At 54.1% G+C, this 18,217-nt stretch overlaps 1 protein-coding gene across 1 annotated transcript in view; it reads left to right on the top strand.

Moving 5' to 3' along the window:
- The first annotated feature begins 2,495 nt into the window (after positions 1-2,495).
- The window catches only part of PDE2A (phosphodiesterase 2A), a 90,582-nt gene continuing 74,860 nt past the window's right edge, over positions 2,496-18,217 (top strand). Inside the window, exon 1 of the mRNA XM_057750955.1 lies at positions 2,496-2,566. Coding sequence (XP_057606938.1) covers positions 2,496-2,566 — 71 coding nt within the window. The remainder of the gene's footprint in view (positions 2,567-18,217) is intronic.

Here is an 18,217-nt window from a genome sequence, read left to right as displayed (position 1 = left end):
CACTACCTTGCAGGAACCCCTACCCCAACATTTGGGGCTGTTACTCCCTTGGCCCCATCAATTCAACCTCTTCAGGGGAGGGAAGAGGAGGAACACAGTATATGTACCAGGAACTTTGCGGACATTCCCCAAACCGCACAACTCTTTGAGTTTGGAATTTGTTACCCATCTTTCAGGTGAGAAAACTAAATTGAAGTTCAAAGAGGTTAAATAACTTGCCCAGGGCACATAGAAGAGCTGGGATTTGAACTTCTACCTGCCTGGCTCTAAGTCCTGGAGTGCTCATAGCCTTAGATCTTGCACCTCATTCTTACAGACTCCTTACTTCCAGGGCAACTGTGGAGGCTGGTGTGGCAGTGGGGTGGGGAGGAGACCCTCCCCCCCACCTGACTTGCTTGAGCATAATCCCAGATGTTTGAGGATGAGGCTTCCACCATCATTTCCAGAGCAAGAGAGCAGAAAGAAGGCTGAGGGCCAAACGAGGTCTCAATGCACCTGCTCCCCTCCACGCTCAGGAGGCATCTTCCTTTGAACTCCTCTGACTTAGCTTCTTACCACCAGGCTCCGCAGGGTGGGAAAGGGGAGCTGTGAGAGGCCAAAACTGGACATGGCCCAGGGCCTTGGCTTTCTGAGCCCACAGAATGTATTCCTAGCTAGCAGGCATGGAGGGGCGAGGTCCCAGGGATGCACCAGGCTGAGGAACAGTTTGCCCAGAGCTTTCAGAGATTTAAAATTTCACCTTCTGGGGCCCCACTGGGAAGCAAAGGCTCCCTCGCATTTTCTTTCCTAACACTTCCTAACCCACAGACAACTGCTTTCTGTAGCACTCAGCCTGGGCAGACCTCCTGCACAAGCTTGGTCATTCCTGTCCACCCTCCACCACTGTGCACCCTCACACCATTCAGCAGGGTCAGGTTTCCACTCAGCCTCCACGTTTCTGCTGGAGCTTGGTGTGTGCAGCAGGGATTACTCAGTGAGGGTTATGTATAGGTCCTTTATCCTGGAATACACCCCTTTTCCTGGGGCCCCCTCCTTGCCTTTAAAAGCCCAACAGATATTCTCTCTTCTGGAAATGCTTGCCAACTGCTGGGCTCCCTCTGGGCATCACAGACCCTGTGCTCCCCTCTGTCACATGGCAAGTAACCGCTTCCCCTTGTCTGGGTGCTTCTCCAAGGCAAGGCACACTCTGAGTCACATCAGATGAGGTTTGCCAGTGGTAGGTGTTTGTGAATGAATGAATGAATGAATGAGGAAGTTAGTGGTGGAAGCAGGACTGGAACTCCCATCTCCTGCCTCCAGGTGTGGAGCTTTCTCTCCTCTGTCCAACAGGAGCTTTGCTGAGACAACTCCCTACCTGTCCCATTGCCTAAAATGCCCCTTTTCCATTAGGTTAAGGCTTCCTCCTCAGGCATCAGGAGTCTAGCTGCCCTCAGGGACATGGCAGAGGTGAAGCAGGCCCTCCCCCATGACTATAGCCTGTGAACAGTGAAGCCATGTGGGGTGTGCTGTGGCCTGGGTGCCACAACTCCTAGTAGAAGTCCATGCTCACGCATCAGCTCCCACAGTGTCCAGGCTAAACAGAGCCACCAAGAGGTGGACTCTGTGACAAGGCTTTGAGTCCAAAGACCATCAGCAAAAAACCCCTGAGCCTCCTGTGTACCCAACTCCATGCTGAGGATGCCCCCTAGAACATGATACAATCCCAGTAAGGGAGCCCAGTGAAGCTAGTTCTGCCTGGAGGCCTGGCCTTTCCATACTTGAGGAGGGCACCGGAGTGTCCCCTTGCCCTGAGGGCCTCTATGAGGGTCTGGGTTCTGTCTACCTGCCCCTCATCCCCAGATCCCATCCTAGCTCACAAGCATTGAAAATGCCTCAAAATCCCTTATCCTCACATATCTCTCTCTTTCTGGGCTCCTCTATCAGCTTCTCTCTCTCTCTCTCCCCCCATTTCTGTCTCTTTATTCCCCCTGTCTTTGTTCCTCTGTGTGTGTGTTTTCCCTATGTCTCTCTGATCTCTTTGTATTTCCATCTTGATCTCTATGGGGCTGTGATCCCTCTCTCCTCTCCTTCATGTGTTTCTCTGCCCCTTCCTGTCTCTGTCTGTTTCTCTCCCTCAGTCTCTTCTTCTGTGTGTGAGTATTTCTTTTCCTCTCTGCCAGCCAGCGTCTCTTTCTACCCCTCCCTCCCTCTCTCCCTCTCTGTCTGGGCCTCTCCGTTCCTCCTCCCTCCTCCCTCCCCCTTCTGCATTATCAGACCTGCTCCAACCTCCTCCCAGAGCCAGCCTAGCGGCAGAGGCAGTGGCAGCCCGAGAAGCAGCGGGAGCAGCCGGGGCAGCGGGGCTGGATTGGGGTGTTGAGTCCAGGCTGAGTCGGGGACAGGCAGCTGCTCTTGGTCCCCGTGCCTGCTGGGCCAGGCGCCCTGCCTGGAACCCCGGGCAGGGTGGACAGGGCGAGGTGCCACTTTAGTCTGGCTGGGGAGGCAGACGATGAGGAGCGATGGGGCAGGCATGCGGCCACTCCATCCTCTGCAGGAGCCAGCAGTACCCGGCAGCGCGACCGGCTGAGCCGTGAGTACTGTTGAGGTGCTGGGGTGTCCGGATGAGTGGCTGCAGGAGGTGCCATGGACAGGGTCCTGGAAGTCCCTCCAAGGAGCTGGGGTTGTTGTAGAGCTGAGCCACGTGGGAGGATCGATCCTGCTCCAGGGCATGCAGTCGCTGGACTATAGCATGGTTGGGGGGGAGGGTCTCTGTGCAGGGTGGGGGTGCCTGACATCAACCTAGGGCGTGTTGGGGCTGGAGTTCCATGGAAGGGGTGGTGGCTACGAGAGGGGTTGATAATGAACGTGAAGCATTCCTTCAGGGGCTGGGAGTGGGGGAGGTCTTTGGAGGGGGGGTATGGTGGGGGTTTCCAAGGAGCCCTGGAGTCTGATAGACTGATTCAGGACCCTGGAGAAGGATGATGTCCCAGACCAGGGGGTGTGTGTGTGTGTGTGTGTGTAGAGAGAGAGAGAGAGAACATGAATTATGAATAAGAGTGGCCCTGGAGCAGGAGAAGGTCTGGGGCAACTGCCCTCCAAGGAATGGGGATTGGGATTCAGAGCCGCCAATTTAGGCAACTTTGTCCCCGAAGCCCCTGTCCCAGAGAGAGTCATGGGGCTGGTTGGAATGAGGCTCCTGCGCACCAGCCTCGTGAGCACCCACGTGCAGCGGGATGCATGTGCAGGTGAGAGCAGGGGGGTTCTGTGGAGGTGCCCCTCCACCATCTGAGGGCTGCCGAGGTAGCAGGCAAGTGATGTGTGCCTGCAAGTCTCCCAGTCAGTGGTGGTGCAGGTCTGTGCCAGGCTTGAGGGGGTGTGTGTGTGTACATAGATGTGTGGGGTGCAGGGGGACATGTGGGGTGTTAGAGGGGCATGTAGCATTCTGGGGTCCTTGGAGGTTGGATGTGCAGCAGCCCGTCAGGGTGCGTGAGCATCCCAGTGTGACTCTGAGAGTTTATGTGAGTAGGGGTGTGTGTGTGGGGGTGGGATTTGAATTTGTATACTGGCATGCGTGTTAATATGTGTGCTGTGTCTGCAAAATAGAGTGACTCAATATTGAGCATGTTGTTTGATTCCGTGTGTGTTCATGTTTGTGTGTGTGTTTGTTAGTGTGTGAATATTAGTGCTACCGTGTGTGTGTGGGTGTGGGTGTCTGTGTTAGCATAAGTGTTGTGGTGTGGGTGTGTGATCATGGTGTTAGCGCGCATGAGTGTGTATGTTGGTGCTCGTGTGGCTTGTGTGTGTGTGTGTGTCTATTTGTGTTCATCTGAGTGTGTGTGGGTGGCTGTTTCCTTCCCCTGGTGATTGAGGATGCAGCTGGGACACAGTGGCCCACTGAGGCCGGGCGGGGGTGGCTGAATGTGTGACCACCTCCCCGAGCTCAGGACACGTCATTCTACACCCTGTGGGGAGATGCAGAAAAGAAATAGGCAATAATGGCTCTGCTCTCTGGGACCTCCTAAGCTTCCTAACATAAAATAGCTTGAAAATAATTAAGCAGTAAAGACCAGACTCAAGCTAACAGGTGGGGGTGGGGGTGGGGGGCAGGCACCATACAAGCAAAGGCCCTGGGTTGGGATCGGGCGTGTACCTGGAGCAACGAGGAAGCTGGAAGGGTAGGCAGGAACCACATCCTGCAGGACTTTGAACTCCAAGCCTCTTGGGCTTTATCCTGAGGGCCCTGGGGGAGTCTAGAAAGGTTTTATGCAACAGAGGGACACAATCAGATTTGGGATTTAGAAAGCTGCCTCAATGGCACTGTCAAGGTTGAACTGGAAGGTAAGGGTGGGGGCCAGGAGGCCAGCGTGGAGGCTAAACCAACGTGAGTATCAGTGACGTCCGGGGCCAAGTGGGCCAAGGGGCAGATGAGACCAGGGCATTCTGAAGGGAAAGGCTGGAGAGCTTGGGAGAGCGGATGGGGAAGGGAGCATGGAGGTGACTCAGGCTTGGACTAGGGTAGGGGGTGCAGTGGTGGGACCTCAGAGGGTCCAGATGTGAGGAAGGAAAAGCTCTTGGAAGGCTCAGACAAGGAAGGTAGTGGTGGGACCCATGTAGGGTTTCTAGCCAGGGAGCAGAGGGTCAGAGATCACGGAGCCGTCTCTTTCCAGACAGGGAAACCAAGGCTGTGGCTTTGTCACTCTCCTCCGGCTGCGAGGCTGGGGCTGAGCCTCCATCCTCTTCCTCTTCAAGCCTGCACAGGACCTCTTGGGTGCCTGAGCTGGACGGCTCCGTGAGGGTTAACTGCCTTTATGCTCCTGCACCTCCCAGCTCCCCCTGCCCACCAAGCAGCTCCTGCCACTCTTCCTGCTTCCCACTCCAGCCTCTCATCCCTGGGGATTGCTGATGGCTTGGCTGGGATCTAGCCAAATGGGGGAGGCAGAACTGCCAGCAATACCCCCCTTCAGTCTTAATGGACCGGGAGTCTCACCCTCAGTCGTGCTGCTGTCAGGTCCAGCCTACACTCCTCAGGTTTCTGCTGCTTCGGCCTCTCCAGTCTACCCACCCAGCGTGCTTCCATTCCCGCACCCAATCATTCATCTATTCAGTCCTTTGCTCAGCGGAGATCCCCCGGTGTCTGCTCGGTGCCCACTGGGCTGGCCTCTGAGGACACAGAGAGGACACTGACTCAGACCACGCTCTCAGGGAGTGTGCAGTCTGATGAGAGAAGCAGAAGTGGAAACTTACAACTCTACATGGACAGTGCTGGGCAGAGAGAAGCCGTGGGAATGGGGGGCCCACACCAAGCCAGGGCTGCCGATGAAGAGACGTTTGAGCTGGATTTTGAAGGATGGATAGGAATTGCCCAGGGAGGGAAGAGCAGAAGGAACAGCCTATAAAAATGGGTAGATGTGAGAAAGCACAGTGTGTTCAAGGGGCAGAAAGAGTTTGGGTTGGCAGGGGTGACAAGGGAGTTGAGAAGAGGAAGAGAGGCAGAAGGGCCAGATTCTGTAGGGTCTCAAGTGCCAGGCTAAGGGGCTTGTAGGGGCTTGGACTTTTCCTCGTAAAATGAAGGAGCTAGGGAAAGGCTTCTGAATAGGAAACGTCCCCTAGGAAGCCCTCCTTGGCTCCCCCCTCCCTCTGACTCCATGACCCATCCTGAAGACTTTCTCCCTGGTGATACAGGATCAGGTGGGGGAAGGACTGGGCAGAGATGGAGTAGGAGAGGAGTGAGGGAATTGAGGTTAGAGTATAGGAAGCACTTTCTGCCACCAAGGTGTCCCCCAGCAGCTTTGACATGTAGGCCTGATGCAACTTCTTGGTCTCTCCCACTGCCCCCAGCAGGGCCTGCTGGAGGTTTCCTCCTTGTTTGAGAATGGGGTGTTCAGTGAACAGAGACTCTGGAGAGGAGAGAGAGGCAGCGGCTGAAGAATGTGGGCCCCTTCTAGAAAGTGGCATGCAAATGAATGCAAAGTAATATGCAAATAAACCAGCTTGGGCTTGGCAGCTTTGGCTGAGAGGATGAGATGTCACCCCCTTTCATGCTGGCCTCCCGCCCCCTGTGCCCCAGGCCCCGGGACAGCCAGCCTTGTCTGCTGCTCTGCGCACTCTAGCTTGTCAGAGCCACAAGATTGTGGCCTCCAGGGTGGGGGCCACGGGCTCCCTGTCAGCATCCCCGTCCTCTCAGAAGTAGATATATGTAGTAACAGGGATGTTTTCAACACATGTATCTCCCATTGTTCAGCTGCCCATTCCCTGGGAAAGGCCAGGTCCCCAGGGATGTGACCCACTTCTTTATGTCCCTGAAGTCATCCATCTCACTGCCTTCCCTGAAAAACGGGAAGCAACTGGGGCTTGGTGGCAGAAAGGATTTAAATCAGACAACTGGGAGGACTTTCCAGCAGTGTAGTTGCTGAGATACGAGAACCCTCGGGCTTCTGGGCTCTCACTCTTTGGATAGCAACCCTGGGTTCAGAGGAAGCTTTGAAAACAGAATAGAGAAGGTAGCAGACAGACATAGGTTCCAGTTTCAGCAACTTTACTCTGTGTGGTTCTGAGCAACTTACGTTACTTCTCTGAACCCCATGTGAATAATGGAGTGGGAATAATAATACTTCCCTGGCAGGATGACTGAAAAATCTGGAAGTGGAGCGCTTAGCGCCAGGCATGCAGCAGGTGCTCATAAAGGTTAGCCGCTGCCGTTATGAACCACCCACACTCACCTACACTTTTAGAAAGATTCAGTGCGGGGCTGGAGGGGGAGAGACCAGAGCTAGTGAGCCCAGAAGCTGTCATCCCATGGGAGAGACGAGGAGGTCTGAAATGGAGCGGTGGTGGTGGGAATGGCGAGAAGTGTGGGAGGGGCCGAGGGGCCTCAGAGACATGTGACCACCTCCCTGGGCTGCCCTGTCTGGTCTGAGACTAATCCCCAGGGAAAACAATGGAGGAAAGGGCCTGATGCGGGCTTAAGTCCGTGGCCACGCCCATGGCAGTCTGCGAGTCATCCTGGGAGTTGTAGTTTCGAGTGAATTTGCAGTGGGTACATTTCCAAATCCACACCCTGCAGCTGAGGCTGGTGGGGCAAGCCCTGGTGAATGCTGGAATATTCGAGGCCCAAAGGCGAAGCAGCCTACATCCCTTCCCTCAGGATCACTCAGCCTGCTGTGTGTTGGCGGGTGCGGGGGTGGGGGGGTTGGGGGGATGCAGGGATAAAAGGATTAAGCCGTAATTATGACTCTTCACACGTTCACACAGAAGTTTACAGCTTCCAGAGTACTGTTTTCACATCTATGATCTCATTTAATCCTCACCACAAACCCAAGAGGCTGCTGTCTTCTGGATGAAGAGACAGAGGATCTGAGAGGGAAAAATAACTTGTCCAGAGGTATTCAACTAATACCTAGAGAACAGGTCTGTCTGCCCCCAAAGCGCCTGCCCTTTCCATGGATTATTGTCCCAGATGGCAAAGGCCAGGCCTCGAAGGACAGGCAAGATGTGGGCAATTAGACATCTCAGGAGAGGAGCAGCTGAGCAAAGACCTGGCTCAAAGGTAAGAAGGCAAGGGCTGGGCTCCTTGGCTAAGAGAGGCTAAGAGATGGACTGGCCAACCCCAGAGACCTAACTCCAGGCTGAGTTTGCATTTCTTGCTGTGGCCCACTAGGACTTACCCAAGGGTTTTGAGCTGAGGCAGGATCTGATTAGAGCTGCGCTTTGGGAGAATTGAGCTTCCACTCTGGACTGATTGGACGGAAACAGAGAAACCCAAGAGAGCCTGAGGCTTCTGGACTCCATTCTTGGTGCTCCCAGGATTTTGCTCCTCCTCCTCCAGCACACTTCTTCTCCTTCCTCTCCCTCTTCCTCGTCTTCCTCTGCCTTCCACTTATTCCCCTCCAGCACAGCCTGGGGAGTGAGGACCATCTATCATAGAGCTGAGCTGTAATGCCACATATCTCCAGCAGGGAGTGCTGTCACACACAGTCCATTCTAGCCTGGATCTTCTTTCTGCTTGAAGAGGCTGGGTAAGGAGCAGAGATGAAGGAGGGGGAGGGGCAACCCGTTGTTCTCCACTTGCGTTGTGCTGGGGGTGAGAGGGCCTTGCTGAGATGGGGGAAGGGAGGCTGAAGTGAGGCTGGACCCCACGCAGCAGGGACAGACACACTGGAGGGGTTGAGCTTGGAGACAGGAAATTTTTTCCTCACAGTTCTGGGGCAGGCTTACACTTGGAAATGGATTTAGAATGACATTGCAGCTGGTGTCTGGATTTCTACTGGATGATGATTTCCTTGATACTGAGATGGGGGTGAGATTGGTTGGTTTCTTTGTGTTTGTGTGTGTGTGTGTGTGCGTGTGTGTGTGAACTGGAAGTTGTACATGTGCGTATGTGGGACTGAGGGGGGGGAGCGTGTGGACCAGTGTTTGTGTAGGATGTGGACGTGCTCCTGTGTGTGAACATGGGTGTCCATTTTTATGCCCAGTTTCTTTGTGGATGGTGGCTTGTGTGTGCATGTGCCTGTGTGTAGAGTGGTATGTACATCGTTCTAGTAAAACTGTATGTAGATGTATGTGTCTATGCATATGGGTGTCCGTGTTCGAGCGGGAGAGCACAGATGAGTGACGTGTGTGACGGATGAGACACCTGCTCTGCTGACCCCAAGGCCACGCCCAAGGTATAGCTACTCAACACTTTCTCTCCTGGCTACCACCTGCCTAAAGGGAGAGACAAGATGTGTGCAGACTTAGGCTGAAGGGGCCGTTGTGTGTGCGGCTGGGCTTCCCTCCAGGGACTCTGGCTCACTCCTAGTCAGTGAGGGCCCTGGAAGGAACAGATTGTCTCTGTGTTCAGACTCAGGTGGGGCCAACCAGGATCCCGGGCCATCAGATTGAGATGCTGGACAATGGCTGAGAGGTGTCTCGCTTCCATTCTCCCTGGGAACTCTTAATGGCTGTACCCCACTAGAGAGTTTCAGGGACCCTCAGCCCAGTCTTCTCATTATATAGATGCCCAGAGAGGGGTTAGTGATTAACCCAAGGTTTCACAGCAGGATCCAGGGAGGGATGGCAGGGCTTGGAGCAGAGAGATCGGGTATGTCTGGCCTGGAAGGCCTCCCTTCCTCCAGCCTCCAGAGCCGACAGGGAGCTTAGAGTAGAGATTCAAGTCTGTGGCATGAGAACATCTCCTGTACCTGGGCATTTCCACTCCTCCCAGGCCTCAGATGCTGTCTTTGACGTTTCTCCCAGAGCTTCTGCCTGCTGTGAGACTCCTCCTGAGAACTTGTGACGTCTGTCCTCCCGAGGTAGAGAGGGGTCCGGCAGCGGGGTGAGGCTGTGGAGGGACCTCCTCTAGAAGCCTCAGTGTCCTCATCTTTGCATCAGATGCCTTTTTAGGTTTCTACTGTTCTAACAGTCAAGGTTTTCCCTAAAATCTCTCCTTGGGTTCTTAGTACTAAGACTGTGCTGGGATTTGGGGGCGTCATGGAGGCCCAGCTTGGCTCTATGTGAGGGGGGCAGGGCAGCCCCATAGGGAAGGGGCTGCTATGGGAAAGAAGGATGAGCTCCCTATCCATGGGGTGGGGAGGGGAGAGCAGGGGCTGGGCAGCCTGGTTAGGGAGGTGGCAGATGAGGCTCCTGCCCTGGCAGGGAAGTTGGTGGCAAACTCTCTGAAGTTCATTCCATCTGTCGCTGCCATGGAGGGGCCAGAGAAGGACATGCCTCTGCGCACTCAGCAAGGGGAGGTTTGAGCCCCAGAGTGCTCCCCCTGGCGGCCGGGGCGGTGGGACGATGTGAGGTTAGACCATCCAGCTTGGAAGCAGGGAGATCCCCTTCATCCGGGGAACTGGAGAGAAATTTGTCTTCCTGGAGATTTGGGGTTGGAGGCAGGGGGCTGGTTGTGAGGACACTCTGGTGGAGATGGGAGTGTGTTGGGTAGGACTGGGCAACTCTGCGGCAGTTTTGCTGGTTCAGCACTGGCGGGAGGGAGCAGACAGCAGACAGGCAGCTTCCTTTGTGCTGAGCCGTGGGGGGTCTAGAGTGGGAGGCCCCTGGCTGCAGGCTCAGTCTTTGGCTCTGGGTGGGGCAGGGATGGAGGCTTCCTGGTGCTGGGGGCTGGGCAGGAATTAGGGTAGCAGAGGAGAGGAGCAGGCAGCCCAGTATGTCAACCTTCCAAAGCCAGAGAGTTCCGAGTTATCTTAAAACTTCAAGTGGGGTGGGGTTTGGGGGCTAAATGGAGAGAACTAGTGTTTACAGAGTGCCCTTTAGGCCATCGTCCCTAGCTATCCTGGCGGGGGGATTGGTTCCAGGACCCTCTGCAGGCACCAAACTCTGAGAATACTCAAGTCCCTTACGTAAAAAACGGCATAGTATTTACATATAACCCTTCCTGTACTTTAAATCATCTCTAGATTACTTATAATACCCAATGTAATGTAAATGCTCTGTAAGTAGTTGTAAATACAATGTAAATGCTATGTAAATGGTTGGTGTCAAGTGGCAAATTCAAGTTTTGCTTTGTGGAACTTTCTGGAAAAAATTTTTTTTCAAATATTTCCGATCCATGGTTGGTTGAATCCATGGACACAGGACCTGCAGATACGTAGGTCAACGGTAGGTTTAAATCACCTCCTTTAATCACCTCAACTAGCCTTCAAGGAGCTAGCCTTATTTTGTAGAGTGGAAACAGATGACACACTCAGATGGTTTAATTGAAGGCAGTTTGATGAAGCAAGGATTACAGAGGTGGGGTAGGATTAAGGGAACCAGCAGGGCATGTGGAGGCACTTAGGACTAGCATCAGAGAGGCTCGAGGAGCAAGGAGAGTGCTCCAGACCTAAGCCAGGTCCCGGATGAGGGCTGCCCTACAGGGGCTGTCAAAGGAGGTGGGGTGGGTGAGCGTGTCAATACCTTGAGCGCTCTCACTTCTCACTCTGCTCTCCCGCCCTCACCGGCAGAAGTGTATCGGAGGCTAGAGGGCAAGGGAGCAGCGCTAGAGGTCAGCCTCTGGGGCACAGAGAATGGCAGGAAAGGGTGGAGATTTGGAGGGACAAATGGATGATGGGAAACTGAAGCCCAGAGAGGGTGCCAGCTTGCCCAAGGTCACACAGCCAGTAGGTCTCAGAGCTGGGGACAGAAGCCAGGTCCTGCCTCTGAACACCCACTTTGTCACATCCAGGGAGGCCTGGTGGGCGCACCCAGTTGTCTGCTGTTGCGTTGGAGCTACTTCCTGTCATGACTGCCCTGCTCCCTGTCTGGGCAGCACTGGGCTGCTGAAGAATGTCACTCAGGCCATGGTCAACCTCAGGTTTAGGGAGCTCCAAGTGAAGGGTGAGTGAGAGGGGCCATTGAGGAGGCTGGTGTGGAGACCCAAGGGAGAGGCAAGAAGGCTGCACCAGGGGTGGCTGAGGACACAAGCGTTGCATTGACAGGTCAGGGGAGGAGTGACAGCTCCCACCCCCGAGCTCACCTGCCTCAGCTCTGGCCCTAGTTCCCCAGCGTCCGCCCACCTACGCAGGGATGTGTGACAACTCCAGATCCCCCTCCAGGGACATTCCGCCCTGCCTCATCCTGCCTGGGGCTTCCACGCTCCAGAGCACCCATCCATGGCACCCATAAGCCACCCCTCAGACCATGGCCCCCCAAGAGCAAAGCTGTCACCGCTGACTCATCTCTTAATAACACTTATGACCTGTCCACTGCCAAGTCTAATTAAAGTCCTCCGTTTTGAGACCTTCATGCTGAAGTTTGATCCCAGTCCTTCTTGCTGTTCAGAGCCTGGGCCTTGGGCCTCCCTGGGGGATGAGTCAGTGAGATGGCCCCTCCTGGTGCTGGGGCCATGAGGGGCCTTGGCCCAGCCAGCTCATCCAAGTGCCCTATGCCAGTGGGGACCCACTTTCAGCCTCTGCTGGGCCCTAGGCCACTGACTCATTACCAGTGGTAATTAGTATCTCCAGCGCAGCCTTCCTCCCCACTAAGTGCTTGACAGTCATTAGGTGCTATTGTGAGTGGCTGCATGTGGCCTCTAGCACCCCTGGCCCCAGGCTTGTCCTCTGGGACCAAGTGCCCTGGCCACAAACACACAGCTCCAGGCATGGGAGAAACAAACCCAAACAGAGAAAAACAGGCACAGAAGTCAACATACAAAGGAGCAGATCACAGCCCACAGAAATGGAAAGCCCCGCAACACACACAATACAAACATCAATATACACCGAGAAACAGACACAGGGTGAATCTAAAAATTGATCTAGACGCAAAAGAAACAGAAAGATCTGCAGTACCCTTGCATACCACCCAGGTATACAGACTGCAGACATGCAACACAGATATGGACTCGGCACACACATGGTACATACCCACAGGAACACCCACGCTCGGCATAAACAGAGAATACGCATCAGGTGGCCGGACCGGGCTCCCTTGGATTCCCCACCTCTCACCACTGGGCTGTTGCACATGCTGTTCCTTTTGCCTGGAACACCCTTCCTCAATGCCCCCTCCCTTCACTGGTAACATCTATCATTCCACAGGTCTTGGTGGTCCTTCCATACTCCCAACCTCGGAGCTCCCCTCTGCCACGTAGCATCATTGACTGTTTTCCAACCAGTCTTTACAAATTTGGTGATGAAGTCTTTTTGCCTGTGCCTGGTGAGGTGATAACTGAGTTCTGAGTGGGCAATTAGGGCCAAGAAACTAGGCAGAGACAAATTTGGGGGGGAGTGAGTCAGGAATATCCGTGAGGAGCCCTGGCTACTCAGGGCCTGAGCAGGCATTTAACTCACTGGCTGCCACAGCGGCTTGCTCTCTGCCTCATTTTTTCAGACTCTTGTCTGATTTATTTTGCATGTCTTCCAGGCTTGTTACCTGACCCAGTTCCCTCCTTCCCGAAGCCAGCTCTGCCTCTTGCCATCTCTTTGAGCTCACACACACACTCACTTGCCATCTTTGCTTGGGTGTGCTCCGCCTCTACGTCTAAGCCTAGCGCAAACCTCATTATCGGAGGCCTGGGGTCAGAGGCACAACCTCTGTGCGCATGACTTCCTAACCCACACCACTTAGTGTGGGAAAGGGACGTGGTAGAGGTGAGTGATTAGAGCCGGAGCCTTGGGGACTGCCTCCCGGTTCAGCTCTCCGCTCCTCCACTTCTTAGCTGCAGGACCTGTGCTGAGTTCTGCCACCTTTGTTCCCTCATCTGTAAAAGGGGGACGATAATAGAGCCCACCTCACTAGGGCTACGGTGAGGATTAGGTGAGACAAAACGTGTGATGCACCTGGCACGCAGCGCAGCTCCCTCCCCGGGCCGCGTGAGAGCAGGAGGAGAGCTAATGAGATCACGTCAACGCACCCAGGAGGAGCCGAGGGAGTCTTTGCTCATTGGAACTGAGTGAAACCAACATCTGCAGTGTGAACACCTACTATGTGCCCTGCGTAGCTGGTCTTCTGCACCTCCCTGCCTCATTTTCTACATGGCTGCCAATTCTGCGCAGCTGAATTGCTGTGGGGGCCCAGAACGTGGGGGTGTGACTGCTTTTTAAAGTTTTTTTTTTTACATCCATTTTATTGAGGTAAAATTTACATACAATAAAATCACCAATTCAAAGTGTATGATTCAATGAGTTTTAGTAAATCTCTACAGTCATATAACCACCAGTTCAATCAAGAAAAGGATATTTTTATCATCCCCCAAGACTTCCTTTGTGCCCTTCACAGTCAGTCCCCCTTGGGGCTGACTTCTTCCAGGGCTTCTTCCAGGTGCTGGGGTTTCCCTGAGCTGACAGCCCCGGCACAGAGAGGGGACTGCTTCCATATGCTGGGAGACACCAAGGAACCGCTTGCCTTTTCTGAGCCTTGGTTCCTGTGGACTGGCAGAGGCAAGAGGCAAGAGGCCAGGGAAAGGAAGGGATGCTCAGACCACAGTATCCTGAGAATAGGCTCTGGGTCTGAGGGCTGGGTCAGCTGGCAGTGGCAGCCTCAGAAATCCACAGAGTGGCTGACAGAGATTAAGGCGTCAGTGTTCCCCAAAACCTGCCCCTGCTCTGATCCGATGTGCCCTGTGGTCCAGCTAGAAATGGCCATATGTTGGTCCAGACTGGAGCAGGGGCTTGTCCAACGTGATTCCACTTCTTTCCTTATCTCCCCTACTAGGGGCCAGCCATAAGCCCCTCTGGGGACTAGCGATTCCCCTAAAAGAAGGGGGGCTCCTTTGTTCCCCAGTCCTAGAACCAAATATTAAAGCAATTATGTAACTAGCAATAAATTACTTAAAGTTAGTGACTCACTCAGTTTAATTAGAGCTGGAGCAGGGAGGGATTAAGGTATTTTTAGAGCACACACCTCACTCCCTCCTGTGGAGGGAGGCCTCTGTGCGAGGTGGGGGTGGAGAAAGGGCTAGGAGCTCATGGAAGGACCCCAGGTGTCTGCAAGGAGATGAAAGCTGATCCTCTGCCCTGCTGAGGTCCCAACAAAGAGAGGGCAAGTCAGAGCTGCAGCAGGAGGGATTCAGATAAGACTCGAGGAACACTTTCCAGTGGTGCTTTTTGGAGAACTAAGACAGGTGAACTAGATTATGAACTCTTTGAGGGCAGGGACTATGTCTGTGACCCCCTCTCCACCCAGGAACAGAACAAGAATGAGACTTGGGGTCAGACAAGTCTCGATTTGAATCCCACCTTTACTGGATACTAGCTGTGTGGCCTTGAGCAGTTCCTTTATCACCCTAAGCTTTCATTTCCTTCTCTGTAAAATGGGCATAATAACATCCACCTCTGTATATATATTGTAAGGGTCAGATGGGTTAATGTGACATGTAAAGCAAACCCCAGTACTGACTTTACAGGACCAAAATTTCCAAAAGGGAAGGAATTAGGTCTGCTTTGTTTACTGTTGTATGCCAAGCCACACATAGTAGGTGTTCAATAGATGCTTGTTACGTGAATGCATGTTAGTTTCATTTCCATTCTCCAGCTCCATATGGGTTCCTTGTTTTGAGGTTTTGTGAATAAAGGAAGTAGGTGAGAGGAGGACAGGGGTGCCTCGCAGGCCTTTCTCTCCCAGACTGAGGGGAACAGGTGACTTCCAACAGAAGAAAGCCAAACTTCCAGAGAAAGGCCTGGGAGGGTTCAGGACCCTGGACAACCCCAGCCTTTGTCTTCTGGTCGGTAGCTAGGAGAGTCTCTGGGATGAAAGGGTACACTGTGTGTGCCCTACACAACCCCTGGTGGGAGGAAGAGCCAGCAGTCCAATCTGGGGAGACCAGGACCCTCACCCGCCATCACTGGGAGTTCAGAAGAGGGGGGATGCGTGTGGTGTGGGCATCCAGAAAGGCTTCCCAGAGGAGGGGACAGAATTGGCTGGAAGGATTTAGGCAGAAAACATCCAGACGTGCAAAATGCAGTAATAATTCCTCCCCTGCAGGTTTTCTGGGAGGATTAAATAAGTTACTTCTTAGGAATGCCTGACACATGCTTGCCTGGAGAGGGCACAGCATATGGGCTCACTTCCCTGCACCCCATCTCAGCCCCTGTGACATGAGGAAGGATGTCCCTCTGTTCTACTGAGGACAGCAGGACTGGACACGTGCTCACAGGCCCTGGGGTGGGGACTTCCTATTCCGGCCTTCACTGACCCCCACATCTGAGGTTGGACTGAGATGGACACACAGTAGGTGCACAGGACAGACTGGGGAAAGGTCTGTGTTCCTCCTTCCCACCAGGGCATTGGGAGGCTGAAGGAAGGACACAGCTGGATCGGGCTGTTGAAGTTTAACCCCTGACCCTTCTCCAGGCCCACAGCCCTGAGGCTCCTGCCTCCACTGGCAGCTCTGATCAGTTCTGACCAGCTCTCCTCACACCTCGCTGGCCTCCCAGGGCTTAGGAGATGAATTGGTGATGACAGCATCGCGGCATCACTATGACGACCAGGCATGTTCTTAGCCTCCAGTCAGAGGGCAGCGGCAGAGGCCAGAGACCTCTTTGACTCTGGGCATTTGTACTGGTGTGTGTGACAGGGGACAAAGGCGAGTGGGGGATGGGGCAGGACCAGACATGGGGGCTCCATCCGGAGTGGACTAGAGTTCATTCAGATTGTTAGATCCAAGGGGACCTTGGGGACAGTTGTACCTCTCTCTCCCTCCTTCCTTATCTCTTTCTTTTCATTCCTCCCTCCCATCCTCCTTCCGTCCTTCCATGTCCCTAAGCCCCTTCCCTGTTGGAGGCCCTGAGCTGCCCACCCCCTTTGCCCCCTGGGAATGAGGCCCAGCCTGACCCTCACCCTTGGGAGCTCGGAGTGAGATGGGGACATAGACACTTCCTGGTCTAGGCTCCAGAGAAGCTGTGGCAGGTGGCTCTGTAGCGGGGATCTGGCTTAGCTCTGCCAGGGGCTGTGCAAACGGCTTTGCAGAGGCAGTGATACTTCTTCTGGCCCTATTGAGCAAGGAGGGGATTTTCCAGGGGAGAGGCAGGGGTCCAGGGAATTCCCTGGTGCTCCAGTGATTAGGACTCGGTGCTTTCACTGCTGGGGCCAGGGGTAGAGTTCACTGCCCTCAAAAAAAGAAAAAGTGAGAGACAGAGACAGAGGTCCAAAGGTGAACTGGTAAGCCACACACGGGGCTTGAGTCTAGAGGTGAAACATGAAGAGGGACAAGGGATTGATAAAAGTCCAGAATAGCCTAAGTGTGGGGTCTGCAGTGGGAGCACAGGAGGAGTGGAGCCTGGGGAAGGACATGGAAGGAGTGGAAGCAGTGAGGAGTTTGCAGTTTGTCCCACAGGAAAAGAGGAGCCCCTGAAGAATTTTGCTGTTGTTGCTTGTTTAATTTTAGGATGGGAAAACTGAGGCTCAGAGAGAGAAAGTTAATTAAGCTCGGTGAGGTCCTTAGAGACAGACTAAGACGATGGGCTCTGCTAGGGTCCAACTAGACCCCAGCTAGGACCTCTTACCTGAGACTTGCTGGCCACAATTTTTCCATGTAACCACTACCTCCAGTGGCCAGGGAGGTCCCATGGTTGACTTTGCCCCCTGTGTTAATGAAATTTGCATAGGCAAAGGCTGTTCCTATGGCCCTTCCTGCCCTGGAAGAATTGGGTGTGGGTGGGTGGGTAGCGGGGGAGGGCATCCAGGGAAGGACCTGGGGGAGTCAGGGGCTCGGCTCAGGTCAGCAAGAGATTAGGGCCAGAAATTGAATCAAACTTGGGTCTTTGGGCTGCCAGCCCCGGCACGGTGCCACATCCTCTTACTCCACACCCTCAGGGATCTTCGGCTGTGCTGAGCACCAGCGTAGGAGGTAAGGACATCTCTGAGCCCCTCACTCTCTCCCCAGGGCTCTTCCTGGCCCTCGTGTCTGATATTGGGCCTGCTGAGGCTAGAACTTATCTGGGCCGAGAGAGACATTTAGCCTCATTGTTGTGATGAAGACGTTGAGGTCCCGAGGTAACAGTGACTCACTCAGTAACGGGGCAGCACTGGACTGAGCCTGGCTGCCTGGCTCTGGGCTCGTCTGTGCTTCGCCCACCTCGAAGCCGTCCCTTGCTTCTCTCCATCCCGCTGTGCAGCATGGCTGGGCCTGCCAGCTTTGATGGATAGCCCCATAGCTCAGCATCCCTCCCATTCCTTTCCGGATGCTGGGCTGTTAGCCTCCTAATCACCAGTCCTGCCTGGTGGCCACCAAGCCATCCATCTCCCACACAGCCTCAGCCACCACAGGTGGGGTTTTTGGGGTGCGGCAGGCTGCCCTTCTCTGAGGCTGAGCTGAGGGTGTGGCCGCAGGCCCTACTCTAGGGGAGTCAGAGATTAGGGAGCAGCTTACAGCCCCTTGCTAGAGTGCCAGAAGTCCCCCCGGACCTTCCGAGGGAACCTACACATGCACATGCCCACGCGCGCACGGGCACACACACACTCACAGTAAGAGTATTAAAAGCTTTCATGTATCAAAAAATACTGTATGCCAAGCAGTATGCTAGAGCTCGGCGTGTCTAATCTCATTCATCCTGTTAGCTGAGTATTATTGGTAACCTTGCTGTACAGATAAGGAAACTGAGGCTCAGAGAGGTTAAGTAACGTGCACAGGGTCACACATCCAGAAGATGGAGGAGTTGGGATTTGAACTCAGGTTGTACGGCTCACTTTTATACTTGCAGCTCCTCTATTCTACTGACATGCTTACATGCGTGCACATGCATACACACGCGTGAGCACATGCACACCTGTGCGTGCGTGAATACCAGCCTCCGTGTCAGCCCCCGCACCACGCATCTACCTGGAC

Source organism: Hippopotamus amphibius, chromosome 9 (genome assembly GCF_030028045.1).
Source record: "Hippopotamus amphibius kiboko isolate mHipAmp2 chromosome 9, mHipAmp2.hap2, whole genome shotgun sequence".
Classification (NCBI taxonomy): Eukaryota; Metazoa; Chordata; class Mammalia; order Artiodactyla; family Hippopotamidae; genus Hippopotamus; species Hippopotamus amphibius.
Note: the sequence above shows the minus strand (reverse complement) of the source record. Positions and strands in the feature narration are given on the sequence as shown.